The sequence below is a fragment of the Fundulus heteroclitus genome, unplaced genomic scaffold (assembly GCF_011125445.2).
Source record: "Fundulus heteroclitus isolate FHET01 unplaced genomic scaffold, MU-UCD_Fhet_4.1 scaffold_53, whole genome shotgun sequence".
Classification (NCBI taxonomy): domain Eukaryota; kingdom Metazoa; phylum Chordata; class Actinopteri; order Cyprinodontiformes; family Fundulidae; genus Fundulus; species Fundulus heteroclitus.
In genome coordinates this window covers 1,681,816-1,709,110 of record NW_023396956.1, presented here as the reverse complement: position 1 = coordinate 1,709,110, position 27,295 = coordinate 1,681,816, and the positions used below count along the sequence as shown (strand labels likewise).

The following is a 27,295-nucleotide window of genomic DNA, read 5'->3' as shown; positions in this document are numbered from 1 at the left end:
TTTTTGGTTTTGAGTGGATCTTTAAAGGGGTCCAAACCACAGAAAAAAAAAACTGTTTCTCACGTTTAAAATACAAATATAAAGCAGTTTGATTCCAACCTCAGTTCCTTAAATCAGAGCGATGGCGATCCTCCCTTTAAAGTCTTCAGCTGCAGGACATCCACCTGTCCTCCTGCTGCTGGTCCTGCTTTCCCTGCAGCTTCAGGTTGAGTCTCACTGAGGAGAGAGAGAGAGAGAGAGACTTCACCTGCAGCGGGGCGAGCTCGCACGACCCACATTTAAATATAAAAGAGAGGGAGGGGCTGCAGGGAGGAGGGGCTGAACACCTGAACACACCTGGGGAGCAAACATGTCAGATCCAGCTGATGAGAGAGACTCAGATGATGGTGATTAATCCTTATCGTCTGAATTAATCCTTATCATCTGAAGCAGGAATAAATCATTGAGATAGAACAGAACAATGCTTCTTACTTACCTGGAGCACATTCGATTCTCTGGTACCGGACTAATGTGGATTCATCAGCGGGTTTTTGGTTCTTTTGGTCCAACAGTGAAAACTATTTTTCAAATAAAATGGATTTGTTAATATTTGTGTTGAGTGTTCAGGATCAGCAACACCAGCTTTAGACTCTCTCAGCCTAAATAAAGCAGCTAAATCTCTAGATAAAAATAGGAAGTCATTTTAAAGCAACACCTTTGGGAACACATGGAAGGCTCATGGACCAAATGGACCCAGTTTTAGCTCATTTTTGCTTTTTCTCTACAGTCCAGATCACCTTCTTTCCAAACGATCAACTATTTGTGTGACGTTTGTTTCAATTAAAGAAAGCTTAATTGCTCTGTTTGATTATAATTGTGTTTTAAGTTTTTAAAGAGCACACTTTCAGGGATAGACAAGGCTCAGCTATGATGTTAATGAAATTACTGTCATAAGTGTGACTAAACATTTTATTTATGCTAGTTTTGTGCTGGAGGCAGCTACACTGCATTTTCAGGTCAGGGTCGGTGAGGGAATTCAGTTTTTTTTAAGTTGGATGTCCAACTTCAGGTGATTTTTTTATGACTGAACACAGAAATTACCTCCTCTGGGTACAAATGAAGAACAATGAGATTCTCTTGTGACAAAAAGTAGGGATTTTAAGAATAAATCTAGATTTTTTTTCTTGAATGTTTCCCTTTCGGATAAGTTATTTCTCCTCTGCTTTACTTTCAAATTAGCTTTTTAAATGTACATTACTTAATCTAGTGTGTAACTCTGATATATCCGTCTACGTATTTTTGCCACTGTCATGTCTGTATTTCCCCATCGTGGGACAATAAAGGTATTTCTGTCCTTTATTCTATCAAAGAAATGTTCTTTTATTGTGTTTATATCTTTGTGTCAGATCTGCATATCAGATCATTTCTACCTGATCACCAGTTAATTAGATCATGCAACGATCAGTTGAACCAAAGTGGTCCCAGGATGCATCCTTGGGGCACTCCAGATGAAAGTTGATGAAGACATACGCCTCCAGGGTAAGACACAAAAATAAAGACTATCATTGTGAAGCAATTGAATCAAATAATTTCCTTTGTCCCAGGATAATCAGCTGGGTTGTTTCCATTACGATAGTTCCACAACTGGAATTTGAGAAAGCAGCGTCTGCCCTTCGCTCCTGAAAACCGTTTAAATTCAGATGACTTTAATATTTAACGTTCCTGCTCTGTGACATGACACAAGTTTGTTGACTCATAATTAGAGACGGCAAAGAAAGATCAAAAACTTCAACACACTCTTGGTATTTTGTGATCAATCATAAAGCAGCTTCATTACAAACTCTTTCAGGTTCTTGATTTTACTGTTAATGGAACCACTTTCAGTAAAAAAAAAAAAAAAAAGTTTAACTGAAACAAATGTTGGTTATTCTCTCAGACACTTCAATAAAATATAATCAGACAGAAATATAACTTCACTTGTGCCGGAAGTTGTCCGCTGCAGGAAATTAGTCAGAACGCCTGTAAATTGCACCGCCCCCTGCTGGTAATGAGATAAATTACGTTGGAGATATCACCCTCTACTGGCCACTCTGCGAACTGCAGGCTTGCAGTGCTGCCCTCTACTAACCTGACAACAGCCAGCTGCATGTATCGCTCCGCCTAGCTCGCTAGGCGGAGCGATACATGCAGCTGGCTGTTGTCAGGTTAGCCCTCTACTGGGTGTCGGAAAGAAAGCAGGTTTGAGGCTTTTGCATCATTCTGCAAACATGAGATCCAATGCATGTTCATGCGTGTTGGTCAGAGGCCCTGAGGCCTTTGAACCTGCGTCAACGTCACATCAATGAGGGCTGCAACACGCGTGTCGGGTTCTGTAATGATAAATGAAGTCAACCTGTGAGATGAAGCTCCAGCGTGGGGGAACAGTCTCCGTGAAAACAAGTAAAGCAGCAACTGATCTGAGTTCTGTCCAACAGAGGAATTCCCCATGTAAGCCTGGGCCCCGCCCGCTCACCTGTTCAGCCACTCACACAGGTGTGGGGTGTACAGTGCTGTGTACTCTGCTGCACAGCTGTGAAGTCTGAGCTGGGGAGCAGCGAGGAGCAGCTGTGAGCTGAGATCTTTAAATCCCAGTAATCCCAGATTAAACATGGAGGGGGATCCAGTCCAGCAGGCGGAGACACGACTGAACTCCAGCGCCTCCCTGTGGTCCTGCGAACCGAGACCAGAGGGAAACCAAAACATTGTTAAGCTGCTTCTGGGTCAGAATCCTCAGGAGAAGCCGAACACTGACTCAACATTTAATAATTTACCTGCTGATAACCACACGGAGGAGTCTGAGTTAAAATTCAAACTTTACCTGAACGCTTTCCTTCAACTATACTGATAAAATGAACACTTTCTGGTCTAAAGAAGGAAAACAGCCACTGAAGGATCTTTATTTCCAGAACCTTCCTGAACTAACAGGACCAGAAGGTCCAACTATACTCTGTGCTTGTTTCATCCTTTAGGCAAATTACTCCAATAAACCAAAGCTCCTGAAACATAAACGTCGCTTTATTAAGTTTAGGTCAACATGCTTTAAGTTCAGTTAGACACCAGAAACAGAAACAAAGTGAAGCTGCTAGTTTCTGAGAGAGGAGATCAACAAGAAATCAGAGAAACAAAGAGCTGAATATTCTGTTTTTAATGAACTGGTCGTGAAAAGGAACCCAGAGAAACTCTTCGCTGCAGAACTCCTTCAGCTCGGCTGCAAAAAACCAACGTGGAGTCCAACATGGCGACCACCAGGGGGCGATAAAGTGCAAACAGTCCGCTGAGAAACTTCGAATTAGAGGCCGGGAGGAACCAACAACACAGAGAGGAGCGGAGGAGGGAGACAGAAACAGGAAGTGATGTCAGGAGAGGCTGCTGTGGCCATAACTGATCAGTCTCTGATCCATCAGTTCATTGATCTGTCCAGCTGCTGCTCTGTGTGTGTACCGGCGCGGCGTGATGACATCATCTCTAGATGCCCAGCGACTTGCGGACGGTCATCTGGGCCAGTTTGTAGAACTGCTCTCGGTCCTCGCGCCACATTTTAGACGCGTCGACGTTGGCGCCGCTCTCATCGTTGGGCTCTGAGAAGCAGAAACGGAGAATAGTTAAAATTCATGAATGATTCTATAAGATGAAACACGACAGGCGTGCAACAAACGTTTAAATGTGAAATAAAGCAATAACTATTATGAAATCCTATCAATCAACTGTTTATTAGATTTGTACCAGGTGTTTGTAAGGCAGGGCGATGAATCGATTTAACTGATTCGTTCAAATTTAACGTTTTTTAAGATTTAATTTTTGGAAAATCTGGATTTTATTTTGCCAATGAACTCATTGGGCTTCCATAGAGAGAACAGCAGCAAAGCTGAATATATGTTTAGGGAAATATGTTGTCAAATGTTATAAAGAGGAAACTTTAACCACAATACGAGACACTTTTTATCTATTCAGGTATTTTTTTTTTAAGTTAGGTGAAGCCTGTTCTCAGCTCGGTGCGTAAAACCACCAACAGCATTTAGTTTTACGTTTATCGTTTACAACGGCAGGGCGGCCATCTTGTTCCACCAGTGTGTCTCACAGCTTGGATTTATCTGCACTTTGACGTCAGGTTTAACTCCCAGACGAAAAGCTTTTTTTTTTTTAAATAATTTCTTTAATTTACTTTTGTAAAATGACATAAGAGTTATTTTTAGGCCATATCGCCCAGCTCTGTGTGAAAGATGTTTAATCTATGCAACAAATGTCTCGACTGCATGCCAGATTATGTAACAGGCAGGTAAAACGCATACAGGTGTGAAATTAATAAGTGACAGGTTCGTAAATCGTCAAACAGTATAAAATAAACATCGGACGTTTATTTCATGCAGCTTGTGTCACATCTGTCACAGGTGTGTCATAAACACGCAGCAGGTACGTATGGAACAGGTGGGTAGTAAATATGTGACAGGTGTTAAATCTATTTAACACACCTGCCTGACTCAACAGGTGTGTAATAAACATGACAGGTGGATTCACTTTAATGCAACAGGTGTGTAATAAGCAGGTGAGCCGCATGGAGCAAAGCAGCAACAGGTGTGTTAATAATGTGACGGGCTGAACGTGAATCCTGTAACAAACCGGTCACAGGTGTGTATGCGACCGGCATGAACTAAACCTGCGCCAGGTGTGAAATTAAAACGTCACAGCTGTTTAAATCTATTTATGAAACATTTTTTAACAATAAATAATGTGCTAATCGTGTATGAACTCTCAGAAGGTGTGAATGGGACCTGAGATGATGTAATAAATTGATGCTAACAGGTGCTAACAGGTGTTAACAGGTGCTAACAGGTGTCCCGCTCTACCTGCCAGCATGCTGACCACAGACAGCAGGATCTTCTCCACGCTCTGCACCGGGCTCCACCTCTCGGCGCTGCTCTCATAGCCCATCGGGTCGTCGCCAGGCGCGTGAAGGATGGAGATGCACACCCGGCCATCTGGATAGACTGAGGAGGAGAAGAAGGAGACAGAAACGTGTTTAAAGAAGAAGAAGAAGAAGAAGAAGAAGAAGATTCATTGTGGTTCAGACTCCTTCTCTGCATCTCTGAGATGTTCTTCTGGGCCGAGGACATTTGGCGTGTCCACATGGGGACACCTGAGGCTCAGAGCTGGTTTTAGTCTCTGTAAACCATCCCACTGGCCCATGAGCAGCTGTAGCATCAGGCGTCTAACCAGCAACCTGCAGGCGGGTCGGGAACTGCCTCAGTGCTTCTGCCGGACCTCCAGATAACTGGCCTCAGATCTGATCACTGACTGATGCTTTCTGGATTCTGATTGGACGGAACCCTCCACCTGTTCATCTGTATAGAGCCGGACCCGGTTTGGACCTTTCTGGCTGATTTAACAGAGTTTCTGGTGCCGCCTGTATGCAGAGAGACCGTCCAGGAGCGGATGGTTCTGATCAGGATCAAGGCCTCAGGGTCTCTTCAGACCGTTTAAACTTTCTTCTTCATGGGTTTTGTCGTTGACGCGGGACCAGAAGATCCGGTTGCAGCAGGCGGTTCAGCTCGGGGGCGGGTGATGGTAGGGAACATGATGACGGGTCGGGACCGAGCGCTCTGTCCTCTAATCAGAACCCTGCTGAGCGATGACATCACCGCTCCTGCCCACTAATCACCATGTTAATGACAGCACGCTAACGAGGCGTGTTCTGACGGGCCCAATGACAGGGTTCAGGTGGGACTACCTGGGTTAGAGCCCGTCGTCACGTGACCAGGTGCCTCTGAGCGTTTAAGTCTGCTGTCAGGGTGGAGCTGGGGGGGGGGGGGGGGACTTACTGTTGGGGTGAAACATGTCGCAGGTGAACCTCATCTTCGGAGGACTGAGAGGATAGTCAGAGGGGAAGCTGAGGACGGCGGGGAACACGCCTCCTTCAAAGCACGTGTCCTCTGGACCCCTGAGGGACAGACAACAGAAACATAAACGAGACATGAGACGCTGCTGTAGATCTAGAACACGTAGACGTTGCTGCAGACACCCTGTCTACTTTTAAGACTAATCTTAAAACTTTCCTTTGTGACAAAGCTTCTAGTCAGAGTGGCTCATGTTACCCTGAGCTACCTCTATAGTTATGCTGCTATAGGCTTAGGCTGCTGGAGGACATCAGGGTCTATTTCTCTCTCTCTGCTGAGTTCTCCTACTGCTCTCCAATCTGCATTGTTTGTTGTTATTTCAGCTTTTAACTTTTTGTTCTCTGTCATTTTTCTCTTCATAGAAGGTACACCTGGTCTGGTGTTCTGTTAGCTGTGACATCATCAGGGGAGGCAGATCATCCTCTATTACCATCTAACATAGAAAGTACTCCTGGGTCAATGTGAGCTTCTGAGCTTTCTGTGTCTCTGCTCTGTCTTCTCTAAGCCCCAGTGGGTGGAGGCAGATGAGCGTTCACACTGAGCCTGGTTCTGGTTCTGCTGGAGGTTCTCCTCCCTGTTAAAGGGGAGTTTTCCTCTCCACTGTCGCTTCATGCATGCTCAGTATGAGGGATTGCTGCAAAGCCATCAACAATGCAGACGACTGTCCACTGTGGCTCTACGCTCTTTCAGGAGGAGTGAATGCTGCTTGGAGAGACTTGATGCAACCTTGATGCTGCTGTAGATCTAGAACATGGAGATGCTGCATCAGGAAGCGTCTAGTTAAAAGAACCGAGTGTCAGTTTTTGATCACGACATGCTGAGTTATAATCAGAGCAGGAGTTTGAATATCTGATCTCAGATCTGCCTGCTCTCCTTCCCTGATCTGTTAAGTGAAGCTATTTCAGTCAAACTGATCTATGATCAGATATCTGCGGCTCTGTTTATCAGGACAGACGGCGGGTCGGACGAGGTTCTGCAGGAGCCTCTGAGCCGTGAACAGTCGGCTCTCACTGATCTGAGGTCAGATCCTGAATGAAGGTAAAGCGGCTCTGATCAGAGCGTTCAGCTTCACCTCCATGCGCTCAGAGGGAGGTGTGAGGAGGCGCAGAGGACTCAGGTATAATGACAGGTGTGCCGTCTCGGTGATGTCACTCTGCAGGGCCAGCAGGTATGCGGACTCTGACGGTAAAGCAGCAGAAAATTGAAGGGCGGCCTGAAGCCGCTGTCACGGCAGCATGGAGCACGGTAACCTGTAATGATGGTGCCTTCACTGACATCACGGTCCCCGCAGCGTCCCTCTGTCAGAGTCGCATCAGACTGCAGCACATCTGGATTAACTAAGGTCCGGTACGCATGTAGCCGGTATTTATAAAGACGAATATCTCCTCTACACCGCTTTTAAAAATAATACCGTACACACGGGAACGTTTTTAGAAACGTTTTCATCCAATAAATTCCCCACTGACCGTTTGTTTTAAACATACCAGACGCTTCGGGGGCAGTCAGCCAGTCAGAGTCCTTCAAAATAAAAGCGATGTGTGTATAACTTCTGACCTCCAAGCTCTTTTTCTCCTTTGCATCTCAACACACTGGAGCTGCTGGGCTTGTAAAACCGAATAAAACGCCTCGGTTATAAACGGTTATAATGTCCCATGTACGCTTTTACTTTGAAGTCTCGACGCCGAGGTGAAAACAGGAAATGCTTTGTGGTGCCGAGGTAGCATCAACTGGAAATAAAGACCAGAGACGCTGTAGCTTAGTGAATTTGTCCAGTTTACCGTTGATCAGACACACGTTGAAACATCATAACTACGTAATAACCAGCATCCTTTTAATCCTGAGCTTTCAGAATCATTTGTTTTTAGGGATGTAAACGCTGTTTACGTGTGGATGAAAGGCATAACCGCATAAAACCGTCTCTGTTTTCCCAGATATGCGGCTATTATTCACGCCTCTTCCATCTTTACCACATTGTGTCAGGTTAAAATCATGACCTTACTTGTATTTTATTTCATGGGATGTGATTATTTTTTATGAATTAGCTCGACGTCAGTCTGATTGGACGGAGACTGGACCAGATCGGATGTGTGGGCATCGGTTTTTCAAGCCTGGCCACATTAATTGGATTTAGGTGTCGTCTTTCAGGCTGGTTGTCCTTCTGGAAGGTGAACCTCCACCACAGTTTTGAGTCTTTCTGCAGCTTTTAACAGGTTTTCTTCTAGGATCGTCCCGCGTTTGCTCCATCATCCTCTCTGTCCAGCTTCCATGTCCCAGATTAAGCTTGACTGGTGATTTCAGGGTCAGTTCTCCTGGTACAAAAGCGGTGGGGCTGCTGTCTGCGTCAGCTGTGGTCTCAGAGAGACGTGTTTAGGTTTGCTGCACGTTCTGCCTGAGGTGGGGCGCTGTCTGCTGGTGAGCAGCGACACCTGCTGGTCAGGAGGAGACATTGCACCTGCAGCAGCTGGATCACCACCAGCCACTGATCTCTATTTATTCACTGGAGCGCTGATTTGCCCGAAAAACTGAAGTCACTGGCCGCCATCTTGCTCCTCCCCACTCTCACAAAATCCTATAGCATTTGGTTGCAACAACAAGCAGTTTTCTGGCTGTGTGAAAACGTTTCACAGGTAAGTTTACAGTCAGTGGATGTACTAAAACTATTAACTACTAGGAAATGATGTGCTGAAATATTTTACATGTTTGTTTATATATTACCCCCCCTCTGGTCATTGATGTTTTATCCCTGGGGGGGATACATTCCTCTCCCCCTCTGGCCTGAATAGGTAATATTATGGATTTTTAAAAATGTATATAAATTAGGGCTGTCAGTTTTAATGCGTTATTAACGCGTTAACTTTGTTAGACCACAAAGCCGACAATTTCTTTTGTCGCCGTTAATAGTGCGTCAAAACACACACGCCAATCCTAATGTTTTTTCCCCGCCGCGCTCTCCAGATTGTGTTTCTTTTATCCTCGGCGCTTTCCGTAGTTTCAACAGTGCTAGAGACTGTAGCAAAACCCGCGCTCACTGTTGATAAGACTGTTTATTTCATGCGACTTTGAGCTTCTTTTTTCTAAAGTCGCATGTATTTCATGAGTCGCTGGTTGCGTTTTTTTCGGCCACGTTTCTGAAAGTGAAATCGCTTATTTGGGCTCTAAAATAAGTGATGAAACAGCGGTTATTAAGAGACCTGCCTGCACTAGACTGAGTGTATCCAGCTGAAATATCCCTCCGCCATAGGAGCCGACGGTAGTAAAGGCAGACAGAGCAACTCTGCACGTATTTTCTGCAGTTTACGGTGCAATAACCGGTGATAACTGCTGAAAGTAGATTACATGGTGCAATCACCATTTTAAGCAGACATTGGTTCTGAAGATGAGTTTTTAACATGCTGATAACATTGCAGAAACCCAACCCATAAACCGTACTTTAATGCTTATTAATTTGTTTTCTCTGTATTTGACAAACTAAGGATGAATCACGTTGCCAAACGAAGGACCTGGAGTTACTAAACAGTTGCTAAACAGTCTCATTCAGGCTATTAAGCTCCTGCCCAGTTACAAGCAAAGTGTAAGACTGGAATGACCTGGAGATTTAAAACCTTTTTCCAGGCTTAAACTCTATGAATATGGATATAAACAGCAAGCAAAAATATTCAAAGAAGTTATTGTTGTTGGTATGAAAGCTCAGAGTTAGATTGAGAGAGAGTGAAAAAATGAACAACAAAACTTATGACTATATTGAAATGTAATTTTTTTTTTTTTAATTTGCGATCAATCTCTACTTATCTATTTAAATTAGGCGATTAATTGCGATTAAGATTTTTAATCGTTTGACAGCACTAATATATATATTAGAGCTGTAAATATATTATTCCACACAGTGATGCTGCACGGATGAAACAATGGGTGCAAGTATCTACATACATACTTCTATGTATATTATATGCAAATTCTCAACTAGAACCGCAGCTCTGCATATATTACATCATCAAGATATTTTGGTAATTTGTTTACTATTACTTTCAATTTTATTATTATTATTATTATTATTATTATTATAATTCAGAATTGTGTATGTGCATACACAAGCTGTGTAATGTGTAGACAAACATGTACACTTGAGTGTGTATTTTGCAAATTTCTGTGATTTTTCTAGTGTAGAACTGAAGCTCTGTGGAGCTTAAATTGGTTCATTAATTTAGCTCTATTGTAAATTTGTCAGATTTAAAGGCTAATGCACAGACACAGCATAAAAGTATATGGCATTTGACATTTTAAAAGTCTTAAGCCCCCTGAACATGAGAAAATCATCGTTGTTTGATGCTGTAGCGCACATATTCCCTAGTTACTGGAGGAAAATAGGGAGTACCAATATGGCGGCTGGTGGCTTCACAGCGACGTGTATTACATACGGCCAATCAGCATCCAGAGAATAAATAGAGATCAGTGGTTTTAGCTAAGGTTAGATAAACCAGTCTATCTCTGGGAGATTATTAAATTCAGGCAGAATCAAATGAAACGTTTAGCTTCAGTTTAAAAAACAACAACAGAACACCTGAAAAGGGGCGGAGCTTCATGTCATGACCCGTCACACCTGGCTAACAACGCTGTGGCCCGTACTCACATGATGAGCGCCTCCCATTCGAAGAAGTTCTCCTCGTTGGCTGGACCTGCGGAGCAGAGAGAGAGAAGCTGGGTCACGGTTCCACCCTAAGGTTCTGTTCTGGTGCACCTTTAACGGAACCACGTCTGTAAAGCCGACACATCCTGAACAACACGCCGCTCACGCTTCAGACTTTCAGTGCGGCGCTAAAGCGGAAGAGTAAAGATAAACCTCCAGAAAGAACTACTGATCCAAACCACACGGAGAGACTGCAGGACGATCTGGATCACTGGAACCGACAGAAGTAGGTAATCACAGCAGGAACCCTGAACTGGGTTTAAACTGGGAACACCGACAGAACCACAGGTGTGGAGGTGGAGTCTCACCTGCGACGATGCCTTCAGGTGGGTTCAGGGTCAGCTCTGAAAAGCAAAGGCATGAATCAGCATCACAAACATTATGACTCCTGCTTTAAGCTTCTTTAAAGTCACTCAGCAGATAAGTGGCTCAACATTCAGTCTGCAGCAGGTTTTATTCTGAGAGAACCAGCCCAGGTCAGGATGAGAGGAAATTATTAGGGATGTGGAAAAGTCCAAACTTCATTTTAACTTGTTTGAAATAAAAATTCTAAAAGAAAGTGTGAATCTTTATTTTGTTACCTGCAGAATAAACTAAACACGCAATAAAATTTGACTGATTCTTATTTTTTGAAGAGGACTGGAGTCGCTCTACCTTTGAACGCCCCTGGCTGAATGTATCCAGGTTTAATAAAGCTTTAGATGCTGGATTGGATCAAATTAATAAAACTACCAGATGTGCCAGCAGAGCAGGAACCTGCACAGGTAAACCCCAGGTGAGGCTGGAGCACCTTCCGCTTTTCTTCTGTACAAAAAGAGTTTATACTTCACTTTCTTCAAATGTATCTAAGATAGCTGAGATTAGGGCTGGACGATATAGAAATAAAGCGTATCGATAAAATAGAAATCATATCGGCCGATATTGATAGTTACCAACAAATTAAAAACATATTTTTAGATTCAGACACACTTAATTCAAATTCAACCCTTTATTCAACCAACTTTTTACCAAAACCAAAAATAACGTGTGCTCTCTGAACTCTTTGAAGGGGGTGGAGCTTGGTTCCTCGGTCTGTGTTGTGATTGGTTGGGAGGATTAACGACTGTAATATTAACCTACATAGCTAGAATACAAAAAGAAGGAAAAGTTTTATTCTATTTTACTTTTTTGAACTTTTTTTCTATCATTGATATGTATTATTATTGAATTATTGTCTAGCCTAGCTGAGATACACACATACTAACCCTTCCTGCTACGTCTTCCAGCGCCACCTGCTGCCTGGAGAACTTTTAAAATGTAGCACTTAAATTAGAAAAAAATTATCAGATTTAAATGTATCACATAGATGGAGTTTTTATATTTGTTATAATGGTTCCCCGTGTCTTCTGTTTGGCTTATGTTTAATTTTTTTATTGCAAATACAGAAGACAAATCAGCTCTGTCTGTTAAACATTTCATTTAAATACATTTTAGACCAAATGAGCTGAGTATTGGGTATTAATAATTCCTTTAATAAAGTTAATTAAATGTGAGGCATGTAGGCTAAGTTGTGTTTTCTGTTTCTGTGTGTAAAAATATCAGAATCAGAATCAAGTTTAATCGGCAAGTAGGTTTGCACATACAAGGAATTTGATTTGGTGATGATGGTGCAGACAGAAATAAGAATACAATAAAATAAAGTAAAATGGAATAAAATCAATATATATACAGAAGTAATATACATTCAGTAGACTGTGCGTCTACTGAATGTAAAAATATGACCTGGACAGAGAATTTTAATACAGCTTTCCAAGAATATTTTCTGTCATAAAACACATCGCCTCACGCAGATGAATATGACATTTATTATATTCTCAGCTGTCGCTTTAATTTTGACTACAAATATTTTATAATTCTTTCTACTTACATATTTAAGATGAAAAGTCAGTAGTTACTTCGAGTTCTGAACTCATGTGACCCAGACCTGGTAAATTTGTTGGAAAAACCTGCTTTGATACAACATGAGATTACATGACGCAGATTATATTTTGTGATAAAGTACAGAAGTAATCTCGTTGTGCTCCCTGTGTAAGAAGAAAATAATAATAATGGTAATGTAAGTTTTAAAGCTGACCCAGAAAGTTGTGTCACTAATCTAACCTTTAATCAATTTATAGTAATTATGTTGCTTTATTTATCTTAAGAATTTTGGAAAATTCACCTAGGTTGCAACCCTGTGTGTATTTTTGCTGCGGCAATTTAATAGTAAATCAGATAAAAACTGATTATTTAATATAGGTAATTTTTCCCCCACATTTTGAAAATAAATGGGTGAATCTTGCAACCGAAAAGTTGTGGGTTTGATTCCAGAGATGCCTCCTGTCCCATATCGATGTGCCCCTTGGCAAGGCACTTAACCCCAAGCCAACCTGCGTGTGACACGGAACCCGCTTTATAAATTCAAATTACCAAATGTGCTAAAATTTAATTTATAAAACTATTAATGTGAAGAAAAACGCCAGAATATGAAATTAGCGAGTATAAAAAAAATAAACGTTTACCAATAAACATTTAAATAACCAAGAGTGTCAACAGCTGGCAGTCAGACAGGTTTTATTTTAGTCCATCAGAACCAAACCAGGTTCTGAACACTAAGCGGGTCAACAGCTTCTTTGTTTACCTTCTGGTTGGTTTGATTGCCTCTGGTTATTATTATTCTTATTATATATTATTATTCTTTTTGTTTCTCTGCTGATTTTATGTCTCAGTTTACAGTCTCAGTTACATAAACAGCGAAGAAGGTTCTGGACGGAGCAGCACCAGCCGCACACAGACAAAATGTCTAAATGTGTCGTTCTGCAGAATTTTAGGTCCAGAAAAGCGGCGCCGAATCGCCCAGACCGGCCCGTTCTAAACGGGTTTTGTGAACTTTAAATCTTACTGTGTAGATTTAAGCCCCAGAGGCAGAGAAACGCTTAAACCTGCGGATTATGTAGGGGAGTCTGGTGGAGCGGAACTTCCCCCGGCTCTGAGTCAGCTTGTCGGGTACCGGCTGAGCTCAGCCGCCGGAGCTTCGGTTACTCACGTTTGTATTCAGCCATGAGCCTCTTCAACGCGGTTCCGGCCATCCTGGCTTCCGGACGCAAAGAGTTAAAGAAAATAACTAAACAAAAACAAACAGCTCCGATCCGCGCAGCTCAGACCAGACTCGGGACTTTTCCGCTCGTTGTGAGAGCACACAGCGCCCCCTGCTGGCGCGGGACCGCCTCGGCTCTTCTTCTTCTTCTGCTGTTTCATGGCGGACGGCAGATGACTGTACAGTGGACTATCGCCATCTAGTGGATATTAGTGGAGGCAGGAAATTAAGAGAAAAGGCTACATTTCCTTCAATGCATGTGCATTGCCATTGCTCATATACATAAGTTCACGTTTAATTTTAGGTGTATTAATTTTCAAAATGTTTTAAATTGGAGAATTGAGGGTTAAATTAGGGGTAGCTTGCACAGCCCATAGATGCCTGTGTAAACGCAGCTTACCCAGGTTCAACTTCAGCCTACGTCCCTTTGCCACACGTCTTCATCCTCTGTCAGCCCCACCTCCTGTCAACTTACTTTGAATAAAAAACGCCACCAGTTTCACAAAAAAATATATTTAAAAAATTGCATAATTGGTTCAGGGCAGACTTCTTTAAGCCTTAGCAAAAAGTGTCTCAAGTACACCTAAATTAAATTTTATTAAGCATAACCTACTTAAGTATAAGTAAGCTTAAGTCTTAGTAATAATGGACTTGGTCTTAGACTTCTGTTTATTCTTTTCAGCATAAATCAAGTATACTTAACTATACTATTGCATCCTTATCTAGCATTACAAATGCTACCGAACTCTCAGTTTTTTAAAATGCATTCTTGCACAAATCATTTCTGCACATACAAATGGTTTTTAAAAATACTCACCTGTACAGTGTGATCGCACACTGTCTCTTTCTCCTGCATTGTTTACATTTCAATTGTTTTACTGTTAAATCACTGCTGCACTTTACCCTGTAATTTTATCCTGTAATTTACTTCATCCTGTAATATACTGTAACTTACTGTAATTTTCAAGCTGTATGTAAACAAAATTTCGTTCAGTACGCACTCTGTGCATACACAATGACAAATAAAGTTGTCTAAGTCTAAGTGTATTGTTAAGTATATGAAATATAATTTATGATAAATAAACTTCAAACACACTGCCTCATTTAAGTGTGGAATAAGTATACTCGTAGTACCCTTGAATAAATAAAGTATTCCTGTTAACTGTCATCACTGAATTCATGCTGGACATATTCTGCCAAACTGTGATCATAACACGGCGACATGTTTACCTGTTAGTGACTCTGTGACCCGACCTGAGATCATTTATATCTGACTCGGTTTTCCTATTTCTCCCTACATTTATGGCACATTTGTCTTCCTTGGTTATTTATTTGCCATTTTAAATGCTTTGTTGTTGTTGGTTTTTAACATAATTGTTAACAAATAATTTAATTAAAAAGCCACAGTTCTGGATTACATTGAATATTTAGGCAGAATATCCATATTTTAACTTAACTTTATTTGCTGAATCATTGATGTCATTGATTGTTGAATCATCTCACCTAATATTTGATAGAGTTGAAATGCTATTAGAAGCTCAAACATTTTTCTAACAGTTCTAATCTTTAATCCGCCGGCTGCTCAAACATGATGCCATCAAATCTACTTTGTAAACGAATTAATCATATCCATCATACACTCTTCTATATCAAAACTTTTAATTGTATTATTTTTGTGTTTTATTGACAACATTAGATTATAAAAATAATGATATTGTGTTTGCTGGTCACTTGTATACATGTTCTGCTTTTTGAACGGCTGTTTTCGAACCTTGTTATTGACTAACTTTAACCTGAACCGATTCTTAATCATAACAGTCTGTTGTCTTCAATCAGTTGTTTGACTTTTTCCACTTACTGACAAAAAATCCTTATGTTCATCACCCAAAGACCAACGTTTGCCCTAAATAAAGCTCGGTGAGAGCTACAAATATCACGGGACCTTTTCAATACAGACAGCTCATAGTTTGTGTTAAATATCTACTGAACAAAATTAGTTGTCATTTTCAAAGGACCAACAATTGTTTTTCTTATTTTATGTTCTAAAATAAAAATAACATTTTGCAGAAAGCAGATCGTAACATTTTTTATACAAAAAAAAACAAAAAAACAACAACACAAAAAGCACAGAGTTTCTCATCTAAGGACTTAATAAAAAGTTTTACTGGTAGTTATGTCATTCTGTTGTTAAAATAGCAAGCAATTATTTACTGTAAAAACACAAAAGCTACTAAGACCTGCATTTGTTGTATCTACATTTAAAAACATTACGGTTATTTATCCTTGAAGATCACCTTAAAGAGTTTTCAGTAATGTATGGCCTATTCTCTCCTGTATTTGCCCATTTGTATTTCACATTATTTCTCATTTGTTGTTTAGTGGTGGCTGGAAAATCAGCTTCTAGGTGCATTTACTCCAACGCTGTGGGCCAAAATAAGGCAGACTCGTTATTTCCTGACTCTGCACACAAAGAACACGATAAACAGGAACTACTGACTCTGATCTGTGCCCTGGAGAATTTGGAATAAATACATGATGGCAATTTTCCTAAAATGGCTTTGTTCATGAAAATACAGCAATGCTTCATCCTACGTATACCGAGTGACGTAAATCCAGCAAGGTTATATAAAGTGCATGTTGAGTCCTAAAAGGTTGAACCTGTTATATACCTAGAACTGCATGGAAAATGGGTTAGACAGTAAAATCTATGTTGTCACCGTACCATTTAACATTTACCAGCACCAAATAAAAGAAAAACAGTTATAAACCTCGCAGATATATGCCAAAACCGTTTTTAGGGATGTTTTCTACTGTATGGAAAATCATAATAATTCAAGACCTTCATTTTATTCCCTACAAACAATTTGCAATATTTATTTAAAGTTCAGTTTTCTTTCTGGAGAGGTGATTTAGTTTAATATTACTATGCAGATCATGAGGCTGAGGAAAGGGAAGAATTCATTTGACACACTAGAAAAAACAAATCTATACAAATTCATAATTATTCAGGCCAGCAGCATCCATTTAATGCTGAAAATATGTGTCATCACGAAAAAAAACAGAAAAAATAAAACAGAGGGGGTTTCTTTTCATATCAGCCCAACATTTAATTTAAAACATTTTTTGAATATATATACACATCACTACAACAAGAGGAAATTATTCATTTTTCAAAACAGAGCAGAAGCCCTAAAACACAAATCATAACGGAGGTTATAATCTGTTTTCCTTTCTCCTCACATTTCCAGATCTAGAAAACAGGATCAAATTCCACATTTCAGTCCGTTTTTCTGCTGCCCAGCAGCCGCCTGACTTTATCGGTGATGGCGCTCATGTTCAGGCCGTACACCACCGGGTTCAACACGGTCGGAACCAGAACCACCAGCACGGAGGTCAGCACCGACGTTGCAGGCTGGTCGGCGGCCTGCAGGCGGCGCTGCAGCAGCTCCGCCGCGGAGCAGCCGCTGTAGTTGAGGAAGACCAGCAGGTGCGGCAGGCAGGTGCGCAGCGCTTTGCCGCTGAAGGAGCGCGTGCGGCAGACGCAGACGAAGAGGATGCTGCTGTAGGTGAAGAGCACGAAGGCGGCGGGGACCAGGACGGTGGCCGTGAAGGACAACAGCGCCAAGACTTCGCTCAGCTGCGCCCCGCCGCCGCCGCAGCTGATTCTAATCAAACTGTATAAGTCACAGTAGAGCCTGTCGACCTGAGCGCGGCAGTGCGGCAGGCGCGCGGCCAGAAGCACGGTGCCGCCAATCATCGCGGCGGGGATCAGCCAACAGAACAGCAGCAGCGCGCCCACCACGCGCGGCGACACCAGCGCGGCGTAGCGCATCGGCTGGCAGATGGCGACGTAGCGGTCGAACGCCATGGCCGCGAGCAGCATGAAGGCCGAGGTGCCCAGCGTGTACAGCACCCACGCCTGACACGCGCACGCCGGCAGGGTCACGATCACAGAGTCCCCCTCCCACAGCAGCTCCCACAGCAGCCGCGGGTAGAGCGCGCTGCCGCCCACCAGCGAGTTCAGCAGCAGCGCGCCCACGAACGCGTACATGGGCCTATGGAGGCCGCGGTGCGTGCAGATCACCACCAGCACGAGGCCGTCGCTGCACAGCGCGAACACGTAGGCCGCGAGGAAGAGGATGAAGAAGAGCAGCCGCTGGTCAGACAGCTGCCGCAGGCCGTGCAGCGTCAGCGACGTCGCGTTCGCCGCGTCGGTCATGAGAGAGGCGGAAAGGAGGCAGAAGAACCAGCAGGAGGGGACAGAGAGGAGCAGAGACCCCGAGAAGAGGAGACCTTCACCGGACAGGTGTAGAGAATGCACACCTTGGATCATCTGCTCACCTCCGTCTGTCACATCTAACCCACAACATGAGGAACCACATGAACTTTGACCTGTTAAAGTTATGGTGATTAGACACATTAAACCATCTGAATGTTTTTTCAATCCTCAGTTAATGTTCACACCTGAAGCATCTCGCATACATAACCTGTTCACCAGCCGGCCACCGTGCGAGTCAGAACCTGAGGAACATCTGGTCCAGTGAGCTCCTACTGTAGGAGCTCCTGCTCTCTGTGGACCTAATTAGTGGCTTCATCACCTGAGAGCACCTGTGGAAGTGGCGCTTTCAAGTCATGGCGTCAAAATGTTTTAAACTCTTTGTGGTTAGGTGAACCGTTAAAGCAGGAATGGAAATAAATCCTGAGAAAAACGTGACCATAAAGTGGTGACATTTATAAACGACCATCCTTGGAGAGTAAAACATGAACACGTATTTTCTGTCTGCCAGAAACCTGAGCAAACACACTTTGGTGGAAGAGTCACGTCAGCATAGAAGTAAAAACTAAACTACATAAACCCTGAGAACGTTTTTATCGACCACATGAAGCACGGCGTTGGTGGCATCATGATGTGGCCATGCTCATTATCAGCACAACCTGGGAAAAGGTTAAAGGAATGATGGACCAAGTTAAATATTGATAAGATGTTGGGTAAAGTAACATCCAGTGCAGACCAGAGAAATTAATTTTCCAATTCTAACCCTTAGTGACAATAACGGCAGATGAAAGAAAAGGGAAACCACGTTCCAGAAGATGATGCTGTGGGCTGCTGAATCACCTCTGGATGATTAAATCCACAGCTACAGGTGCTGCTCATGTAATTACAATACCATGAAAAAGTTTTTTTTTTCAGTAATTCCATTCAAAAAGTGAAACTTGTATATTATGTTTATAGATATAGTGTTCATTTCTTATAATTTTGATGATAATAACTGAAAACTAATGAAAAACCCAAATTCAGTATCTCAGAAAATTAGATTATTACTTCAGACCAATAGAAAAAAAGTTTTTTCCAGAAAGGATGACCAACTGAAAAGTATAAACATGAAAACTATGATCATGTGCAGCTCTCAGTGTTTAGCTGGGCCTCCTTTTCCCTGGATCACTGCAGCCATGCGGCGCGGCATGGAGTCCATCAGTCTGTGGCGCTGCTCAGGTGTGATGAGAGCCCACAGACTGATGGACTGCTCCCCAGGCGCCGCACAGTGGCAGCCCACTGCTCCCTGAGGGGATGGGTTAAGATGCAGAAGTGAATTTCTCCATTGTGAGATCAATAAAGTTCAATTATTTATTATTTTATTATTATTATTAGGTTGCTCTGATTGAGGCCTTCAGCTCTTCTGCATCGTTAGATCTGGTGTATCGCATCTTCCTCTTCAACCCCAGAGATTTTCTACGGGGTTAAGGTCAGGTGAGTGTGCTGGCCCTTTAAGAACAGGTGTACCATGGCCCTTAAACCAGGTACTGGTAGCTTTAGCCGTCTACCAGGACAACTTCCTGGTAAACGGCTGCTTTGACCTTTGACCTCAGCAGACGACATGGCTCCCAAACCATCACTGACTGTGGAAACTTTCCACTGGACCTAAACGTGGATTCTGTGCCTCTCCTCTCTCCCTCCAGACTCTGGGACCTTGGTTTCCAAAGGAAATGCAGAGTTGACTGTCTAGGAGGCATCCTGACCAGATGCCCGAGCCACCTCAACTGGCTCCTCTGGACGTGGAGGAGCAGCGGCTCTACTCTGAGTCCTCCCCGGATGACTGAGCTCCTCACCCTATCTCTAAGGGAGAGCCCAGACACACTACGGAGAAAACTCATTTCAGCCGCTTGTATCCGGGATCTCGTTCTTTCGGTCACGACCCAAAGCTCGTGACCATAGATGAGGGTAGGAACGTAGATCGACCGGTAAACCGAGAGCTTCGCCTTTTGGCTCAGCTCTCTCTTCACCACAACGGATCGGTACAGCGCCCGCTTCACAGCAGACGCTGCACCAATCCGCCTGTCGATCTCCCGCTCCATCTTCCCCTCATTCGTGAACAAGACCCCAAGATACTTGAACTCCTCCACTAGGGGCAGGACATCCTCCCCAACCCGGAGAAGGCACTCTACCCTTTTCCGGTTCAAGACCATGGTCTCGGATTTGGAGGCACTGATTTTCATCCCGGCCGCTTCGCACTCGGCTGCGAACCGCTCCAGTGAGAGCTGTAGATCACGCCCTGATGAAGCCAATAGGATCACGTCATCCGCGAATAGCAGAGACGCAATCCTAAGGCCACCAAAGCGGATCCCCTCAACACCTTGGCTGCGCCTAGTTGGATAGTCGAATCTCGGATTCATATCAATAAAAACAACATAGAAATCAATTTCAGTTACTGTCACATGGACGACCTTGAGCGGTTGGGTTTTTTGTTCAGTGAGACAGAGTCTTGAACCAGAGTCAGGTGGAGAACAGCAGCAGTTTATTTTCCACTCAGCATCCACACAACACTGTCCTTCACAGCTGACACTGCAGTCTTAAATAGTCCCAGCTGTGACGGACCAAACCATATTAAATTGACAGGGGAATCTCTTAATCAATCTCCACCAATTTACATAAAATACATTTTATTAAATACCATACTTCTATTTACTTTTTATAAATATTTTTCCATTTTATCATTACACCTTAAATAAACACCACAAAAAAACCCAACAATTCCCCCCTAGTCTCCTCAATGGCCTCTCCCAAAGCTATATATGGCGTCTGGACCCCCGGGGTAGAATTTGTCCAAACACCCTGGAGAGGACACAGAAAAGACAGGTGAGTCACTTTACCACAGCACTCCTCACTCAACAGAGTATGCACACATTTGCTTAGTTTTTCCTCACCATTAGCTCATTGCTCTGTGGTAATCATTATGCTCCTCCACAGGCACCAGCAACCAACCTCACTCATCAATGAGGAGCAGCTGTGCAGAGCCCAAAACAAAGGCCACATACCAATCGCCAAAATGCTCAATAAATATAATTAAAACTTCTTGTGTGCAAACTTATTGCTGTGCAAATCTCTGCTTAAAGTGCGAATGCTAAATAAAGTGTTTGTTAATACAGTGCAGAAATACCTTTTAAGTGCCATACAGTACTATATATGTAAAATAGTCCCAGTAATGAAGATCTCTTCATTACATTTCCTCCCTCCTCTCTTAAAAGCACAGTACCTCAGTCCTCCGACATTCTGGATAAACAGTCAGCAACCACATTAGCCTTCCCTGGCTTGTACTGCACCGTGAAATCAAATGGCTGCAGTGCCAAGTACCATCCAGCGATGCGGGCGTTGGCATCCCTCATTTTTCTCAACCACTGGAGGGCACGATGGTCAGTCTCTAAAATAAAGTGACGTCCCAAAAGATAGTACCTTAGAGCCTCGATAGCCCATTTCATGGCCAAACACTCCTTTTCCACTGTTGAATATCTTGTCTCCCTGTCAAGCAGCTTCCGACTCAGAAACACCACAGGTCTTCTTTCACCGTCCACCTCTTGTTGAAGAACGGCTCCAAGCCCCACTCCTGAAGCGTCTGTTTGTAAGATGAATGGCTTAGTGAAGTCTGGTGTGTGTAAAACTGGATGAGTACATACTGCTTGCTTGAGATCCTTAAACGCTCGATCACAGTCTTCCCTCCAGCACACTTTGTTGGGGGCTGCACCCTTTGTTAGATTGTTCAGTACAGCTGATCGCTCTGCAAAAGAAGGTATGAATTTCCGGTACCAACCCACTAAACCAAGAAATCCTCTCACCTTCTTCTTGGTCGTTGGAACTGGGAAGGAATGTATTGCGTCCATCTTCCCCACTTGAGGCTTTATTTTCCCAAACCCAATGACAAAACCCAAATACTCCACTTCTCTCTTAGCTACATTACACTTCTTTGGGTTAACAGTCAGTCCAGCCAACCTGATGCGGTGTAGCACCTCCTGCAGGTGAGTCAGATGCTCCTCCCAAGACCGGCTATACACCACAACATCATCTAAATATGCTGCAGAAAATGCTGAAACATCTCTCAGTACATGATCCATTAAACGTTGGAATGTTGCGGGCGCACCCTGGAGCCCAAATGGCATGACTCTAAATTGGTACATACCAAAAGGAGTTTTGAAGGCCGTCAGCTCTCTCGCTTCTGGTGCCAAAGCCACTTGCCAGTATCCTTTGCACAGATCCAGCGTTGTGATGTAACTTGCCGAACCGACTTTCTCCAGTAAGTCGTCCACCCTGGGCATCGGGTACGGGTCAAAGTTGGACACAGCATTTAAATGTCTAAAATCTATACAAAATCTCAGGGAGGCGTCTTTCTTTGGCACCAGCACAATCGGGCTGCACCACTCACTCCTAGACTCTTCAATTATTCCCAACTCCAACATCAGCTTTATTTCTTTTTCCAGTACCGGAACCAAACGTTCTGGTATGCGATAGCTCTTTTGCCGACTCGGTGCATCTTCTTTCAGCCGAATCTTATGTTGGACCAGTGATGTAAATCCTGGAACTTCTTTAAAGAGCTGAGGGTCCAAGAACGGTTTGATTTTTTCCTGCTCAGTAGGAGACAGATGAGAAACGTCAACCAAAGCACAGTCTGACATGCTAGTTGGGAGAAATTTTTCGGTCACTTCCTCATCCTTAACTGCTCTCACAAATAACTCCTGGTGCACAGGCTCTTGTCGGCTGCGAAACTCTTTCAACAAGTTGACATGAAAAGTCTGATGCTTTTTAGCTCTTTCCGGCATGTACAGTTCATAAACCACTTTACTCACTTGTTTGGTGATCTCATATGGTCCATGCCATTTTGTCAGCAGCTTGTTGTCACTGGTAGGCAACAGTAACAGAACCTTCTGTCCTGGCAAGAAGACTCTGTCTCTGGCCTTCTGATCGTACCATGTCTTTTGATGTTGTTGAGCTGCTTTCAGGTTGTCCTGTGCAAAAGATGCCATTTCCTGCAATCGCTCTCTCATGTTAATGACGTATGCTGCAATGTTTTCACCCTCTGGCTTAGCGTCTTCCCAACAGTCCTTCAGTAGATCCAGCGGACCTCTCACTTGGCGGCCATACAATAACTCAAAGGGTGAAAAACCTGTAGACACTTGTGGAACCTCCCGGTAAGCAAATAACAGGTACGGCAGCCATTGGTCCCAGTCGGCACCTGTGTCAGAGACAAACTTGCGCAGCATATTTTTAAGAGTCTGATTATATCTTTCCACTAACCCGTCCGTCTGGGGGTGGTAAGGGGTGGTCTTAAGTCCTTTAATCCCTAATAATTTATAAACCTGCTGCAAAAGTTTGGACAAAAAATTTGTTCCGCAATCTGTGAGAATTTCTCTTGGTATTCCTACTCTAGAGAACAACTGCAGAAGACAGTTAGCAACATGTCGGGCTTTAATGGATCTGAGAGGAAAAGCCTCAGGGTACCGTGTCGCATAGTCACATATCACCAATATGTAACGGCAACCTGTAGAGCTCCTCTCTAATGGACCCACAATATCCATGCCTAGCCTCTCAAACGGTGTCTCAATAATTGGCAGCGGCTGTAGGTGGGCTCGGGTTACTCGTCTGCCAGAAGTCAACTGACATTTTCCACAGGAACTACAAAATTTTGAAATCTGGGTATACATTCCCGGCCAGACAAAACGGCTACTGATTCTACTCAGCGTCTTATGAAAAGCCATATGACCTGCCCATGGAATTGAGTGGCCCAGCTCCATGACTTTGTACCTGAACTGTTGTGGAAGGGCTAATGCGTCACCCTGTCCCTTCTTCTGATACAAAATGCCTCCTTTAATAATGTAAACTGCATCTTCCACGAAGTCTAACCGGCGCTGATGAGTTCCCCCCCCCAGTTACTTTTTCAAACCACGGTTTTAAAGTAGGATCATCTCTCTGGAGTGCACCTACATCTGAGGGAATGTCAAACTCCAACAAGTTATTTGGCTTAGACAACTGTCCTATCCCTTCATCACCTGAGCCTTTGAATTTCTCCATTCTTTTCTGAGCTCTTGACTTTTTAGTTTTTCCCGGCTCTATTTCCAGAGACTCCCCATAAAAAGGCAGCTCTTCCAACACAGTCTTTGCACTTTGAGCTCTTGTGACTATATTACAAGGTTTCAGTGATTCTACTGGTATATCAGATTTTGGGCATAAATCCTGGGCCTCTCTGTTGGTAAGCCCTTTGGGTTCATATTCTGACTGGTGAATAAGGTCAAAAAGAGTGGGGATATCATTACCAAGTATAACGGAGTACGGCAAAGAGGGAACTACAGCTACATGTACCAAGTATGTTTGACCTCCCACTGTCAAATACACCTCAGCACTTGGGTAGACATGTTCATCTCCATGTACACATTTTATCTTAACCCCCACCCCACTTAGCTTTTCTTCAGAGATTAAGCTAGCATGCACTAGAGACTGGAAGCACCCAGAATCAAGCAAAGCTTCTTCTTTTTGCCCATTCACTAGAACAGAAACTGTACAAACCTTCTTTTGCACAGCCTCAATAGCTGGTCTTGGCACTGAACACAAAAGTGATGGCTTTGATTTAAGGGCGGGGCAAAAATGTTGCGTATGGCCAAAGCCATTACAATTGTAACATCTAATATCTTGCGCAGAAGACTTGTGAAATGACTTTTTTACATTAGGAGGTCTTTGAGAAGGGAGCTGCTTTGAACTAGAAAAATTTCTAGCCTGACTTTGACCAGAGCCCTGTTCACCCCCAGTGGACTTACTTGATGGGGCATAGTGAGTCTCTCGGCCAAAATAGGTGCTCTTGCTCCCCTTCCTGGCTGACGTGAAGACCTCTGCAAGAGTAGCTGCTTCTTTTGCCGTCTTCGGGTCGCGCTCACGGATCCAGATCTCCAACTCTGGATTAACCATTCTTAAAAACTGCTCCAGAATTATCTGCTCGGATATTTCTTGCACAGTACATTTATCAGGTTTAATCCATCTTGAAAACAAGTCTTTTAATCGCACATAAAGTTCACGTGGCGTCTCACCTGCTTCAATCTTCAGGCATCTGAAGCGGCGTCGATACGTATCAGCAGTGATTTCATATTTTGCCAGAATTGCCTCTTTCACTTTTTCATAGTCCTCAGAGTCAGCCATATCCATTAGAACATAGGCTGTGCGGGCCTTACCGGTCAACAAAGGGACCAGACGAACCGCCCACTCATCTCTAGCCCAGCGACACACCTGGGCCATCCTCTCGAACGTCGTCAGGAAATGCTCAATGTCATCATCCGTGGATAAGGGAAGAAACTTTGGTTCAATTATGGTCCTGGAACCACGAGCCAGCTGGACATCACCACCATCTGATTCTTCTGTAGGTGCTTCAGATGTCGTGGGTTGAAGATGTGCTTCTGATACATCAGATTTTCCAAGTACAGCATGCACTTGAAGCTGCATTTGTTGGAATTGATGCTGTATGCTTTTCCACCTCTGCTCCTGGCGGGAAAAATCTTTATCAATCTTCAGGTCTCTAGCCACTTGAGACCGCATCATAGATTTCACCATCACCGCCAGTTCCTCCAACTTATCTTCAGGGTTGGTTGTTGCCATTGTCTCCATTTCAGAGGAAGCTCCAGCTCCTTCCTCAGGCTCTCCCTCTTGGGCTGGCTTTTTTCCTCCTCTGGTCATCATCTTCTCTGGCATGAACATCCCACTCCTGACACCACTTGTCACATGGACGACCTTGAGCGGTTGGGTTTTTTGTTCAGTGAGACAGAGTCTTGAACCAGAGTCAGGTGGAGAACAGCAGCAGTTTATTTTCCACTCAGCATCCACACAACACTGTCCTTCACAGCTGACACTGCAGTCTTAAATAGTCCCAGCTGTGACGGACCAAACCATATTAAATTGACAGGGGAATCTCTTAATCAATCTCCACCAATTTACATAAAATACATTTTATTAAATACCATACTTCTATTTACTTTTTATAAATATTTTTCCATTTTATCATTACACCTTAAATAAACACCACAAAAAAACCCAACAATTCCCCCCTAGTCTCCTCAATGGCCTCTCCCAAAGCTATATATGGCGTCTGGACCCCCGGGGTAGAATTTGTCCAAACACCCTGGAGAGGACACAGAAAAGACAGGTGAGTCACTTTACCACAGCACTCCTCACTCAACAGAGTATGCACACATTTGCTTAGTTTTTCCTCACCATTAGCTCATTGCTCTGTGGTAATCATTATGCTCCTCCACAGGCACCAGCAACCAACCTCACTCATCAATGAGGAGCAGCTGTGCAGAGCCCAAAACAAAGGCCACATACCAATCGCCAAAATGCTCAATAAATATAATTAAAACTTCTTGTGTGCAAACTTATTGCTGTGCAAATCTCTGCTTAAAGTGCGAATGCTAAATAAAGTGTTTGTTAATACAGTGCAGAAATACCTTTTAAGTGCCATACAGTACTATATATGTAAAATAGTCCCAGTAATGAAGATCTCTTCATTACAGTTACTCTGTTCACTAAGGAAAATACATTACAGAGATTTGTTACTGTTTTCAGGCCTTGATTGCAAGAGCTCCCTGCTGCAGTTCCATCCGGAAGTCCAAACTGACAGATCAAATCCACCTTTAGTGAATGAGAAACCCAAATGTTCGGGTTAGCTCTCAGGGGAGGAGATAAACTGGAGCCATGAAATTAGGTTTGGGTATTAAATCAACTGACCTTACCTTTAGGTTTCTTTTCCAGACGATTCGGTTTAGCTTTCTGACCCGCGTGCAGACGTCACACTCACGACTCAAAGTAAAGGTTTATACACTCCATTGAATCTGGAAGCGGAGGACAGCAGTTAGGCGGAGCTTGGCGTAACGCTCAGGGGAACGAGTCAAGGTGAGAGGTGAGCTCTGCGGCCCGCTCAGACCAGAGGCTGCTAATGCCAAAGCTAGCAGAGCGCAGGTTCCGGTGAGCAGATCGGGAAACTGACACACACTGGCAGCTCGGCCTTGACACCGTCCACATCCAGACGATTCCTCTCGTTTCTCCATGCAGTTGTCATCATTGAAAAGACACATTCTGTGTGTGCATTACTGCATGGGAAGTAGAAAATACAGGCACTGACCTTCCTGAGATTAAATAGTGGTACATCTGCTTTGGAAAACACTTTCAGACATCGTTCCTCACTTCTGGTGAACTGAAGGAACCTTCCACCCATATCGGTCCAGATCGCAGGCCTGGACAGCGGCACTGTAGTCCTCAAATGTCACAGCAGGTGTGAGGCCAAG

The 27,295-nt window shown here is 43.4% G+C and overlaps 3 protein-coding genes and 1 long non-coding RNA gene across 4 annotated transcripts; 1 reads left to right on the top strand and 3 right to left on the bottom strand.

Annotated features, from left to right (window-relative positions):
- Positions 1 to 3,015: 3,015 nt before the first annotated feature.
- ube2g2 (ubiquitin-conjugating enzyme E2G 2 (UBC7 homolog, yeast)) lies at positions 3,016 to 13,825 on the bottom strand. The gene is made up of 6 exons (XM_012851410.3): positions 13,658 to 13,825; positions 10,902 to 10,937; positions 10,537 to 10,582; positions 5,835 to 5,953; positions 4,863 to 5,003; positions 3,016 to 3,596 (listed from the first exon to the last, which is right to left on the bottom strand). The coding sequence occupies exons 1-6, from the start codon at positions 13,698 to 13,700 to the stop codon at positions 3,484 to 3,486; spliced, it is 498 nt and encodes a 165-aa protein (XP_012706864.2). The 5' UTR covers positions 13,701 to 13,825; the 3' UTR covers positions 3,016 to 3,483.
- A 2,843-nt stretch (positions 13,826 to 16,668) lies between these two features.
- Positions 16,669 to 18,043, bottom strand: LOC110366803 (olfactory receptor 10J5). The gene has a single exon (XM_021309969.2). It carries the CDS (start codon positions 18,039 to 18,041, stop codon positions 16,986 to 16,988), a length of 1,056 nt encoding a protein of 351 aa, XP_021165644.2. The 5' UTR covers positions 18,042 to 18,043; the 3' UTR covers positions 16,669 to 16,985.
- A 5,307-nt stretch (positions 18,044 to 23,350) lies between these two features.
- On the bottom strand, positions 23,351 to 25,755 carry LOC118561018. The gene is made up of 2 exons (XM_036132722.1): positions 25,052 to 25,755; positions 23,351 to 24,970 (listed from the first exon to the last, which is right to left on the bottom strand). Exons 1-2 carry the CDS (start codon positions 25,710 to 25,712, stop codon positions 23,841 to 23,843), a joined length of 1,791 nt encoding a protein of 596 aa, XP_035988615.1. The 5' UTR covers positions 25,713 to 25,755; the 3' UTR covers positions 23,351 to 23,840.
- A 311-nt stretch (positions 25,756 to 26,066) lies between these two features.
- On the top strand, positions 26,067 to 26,373 carry LOC118561019. Its single transcript, XR_004929726.1, has 2 exons — positions 26,067 to 26,157; positions 26,269 to 26,373. It is a non-coding gene; the product is annotated as an uncharacterized LOC118561019 (long non-coding RNA).
- The last annotated feature ends 922 nt before the right edge of the window (positions 26,374 to 27,295 follow it).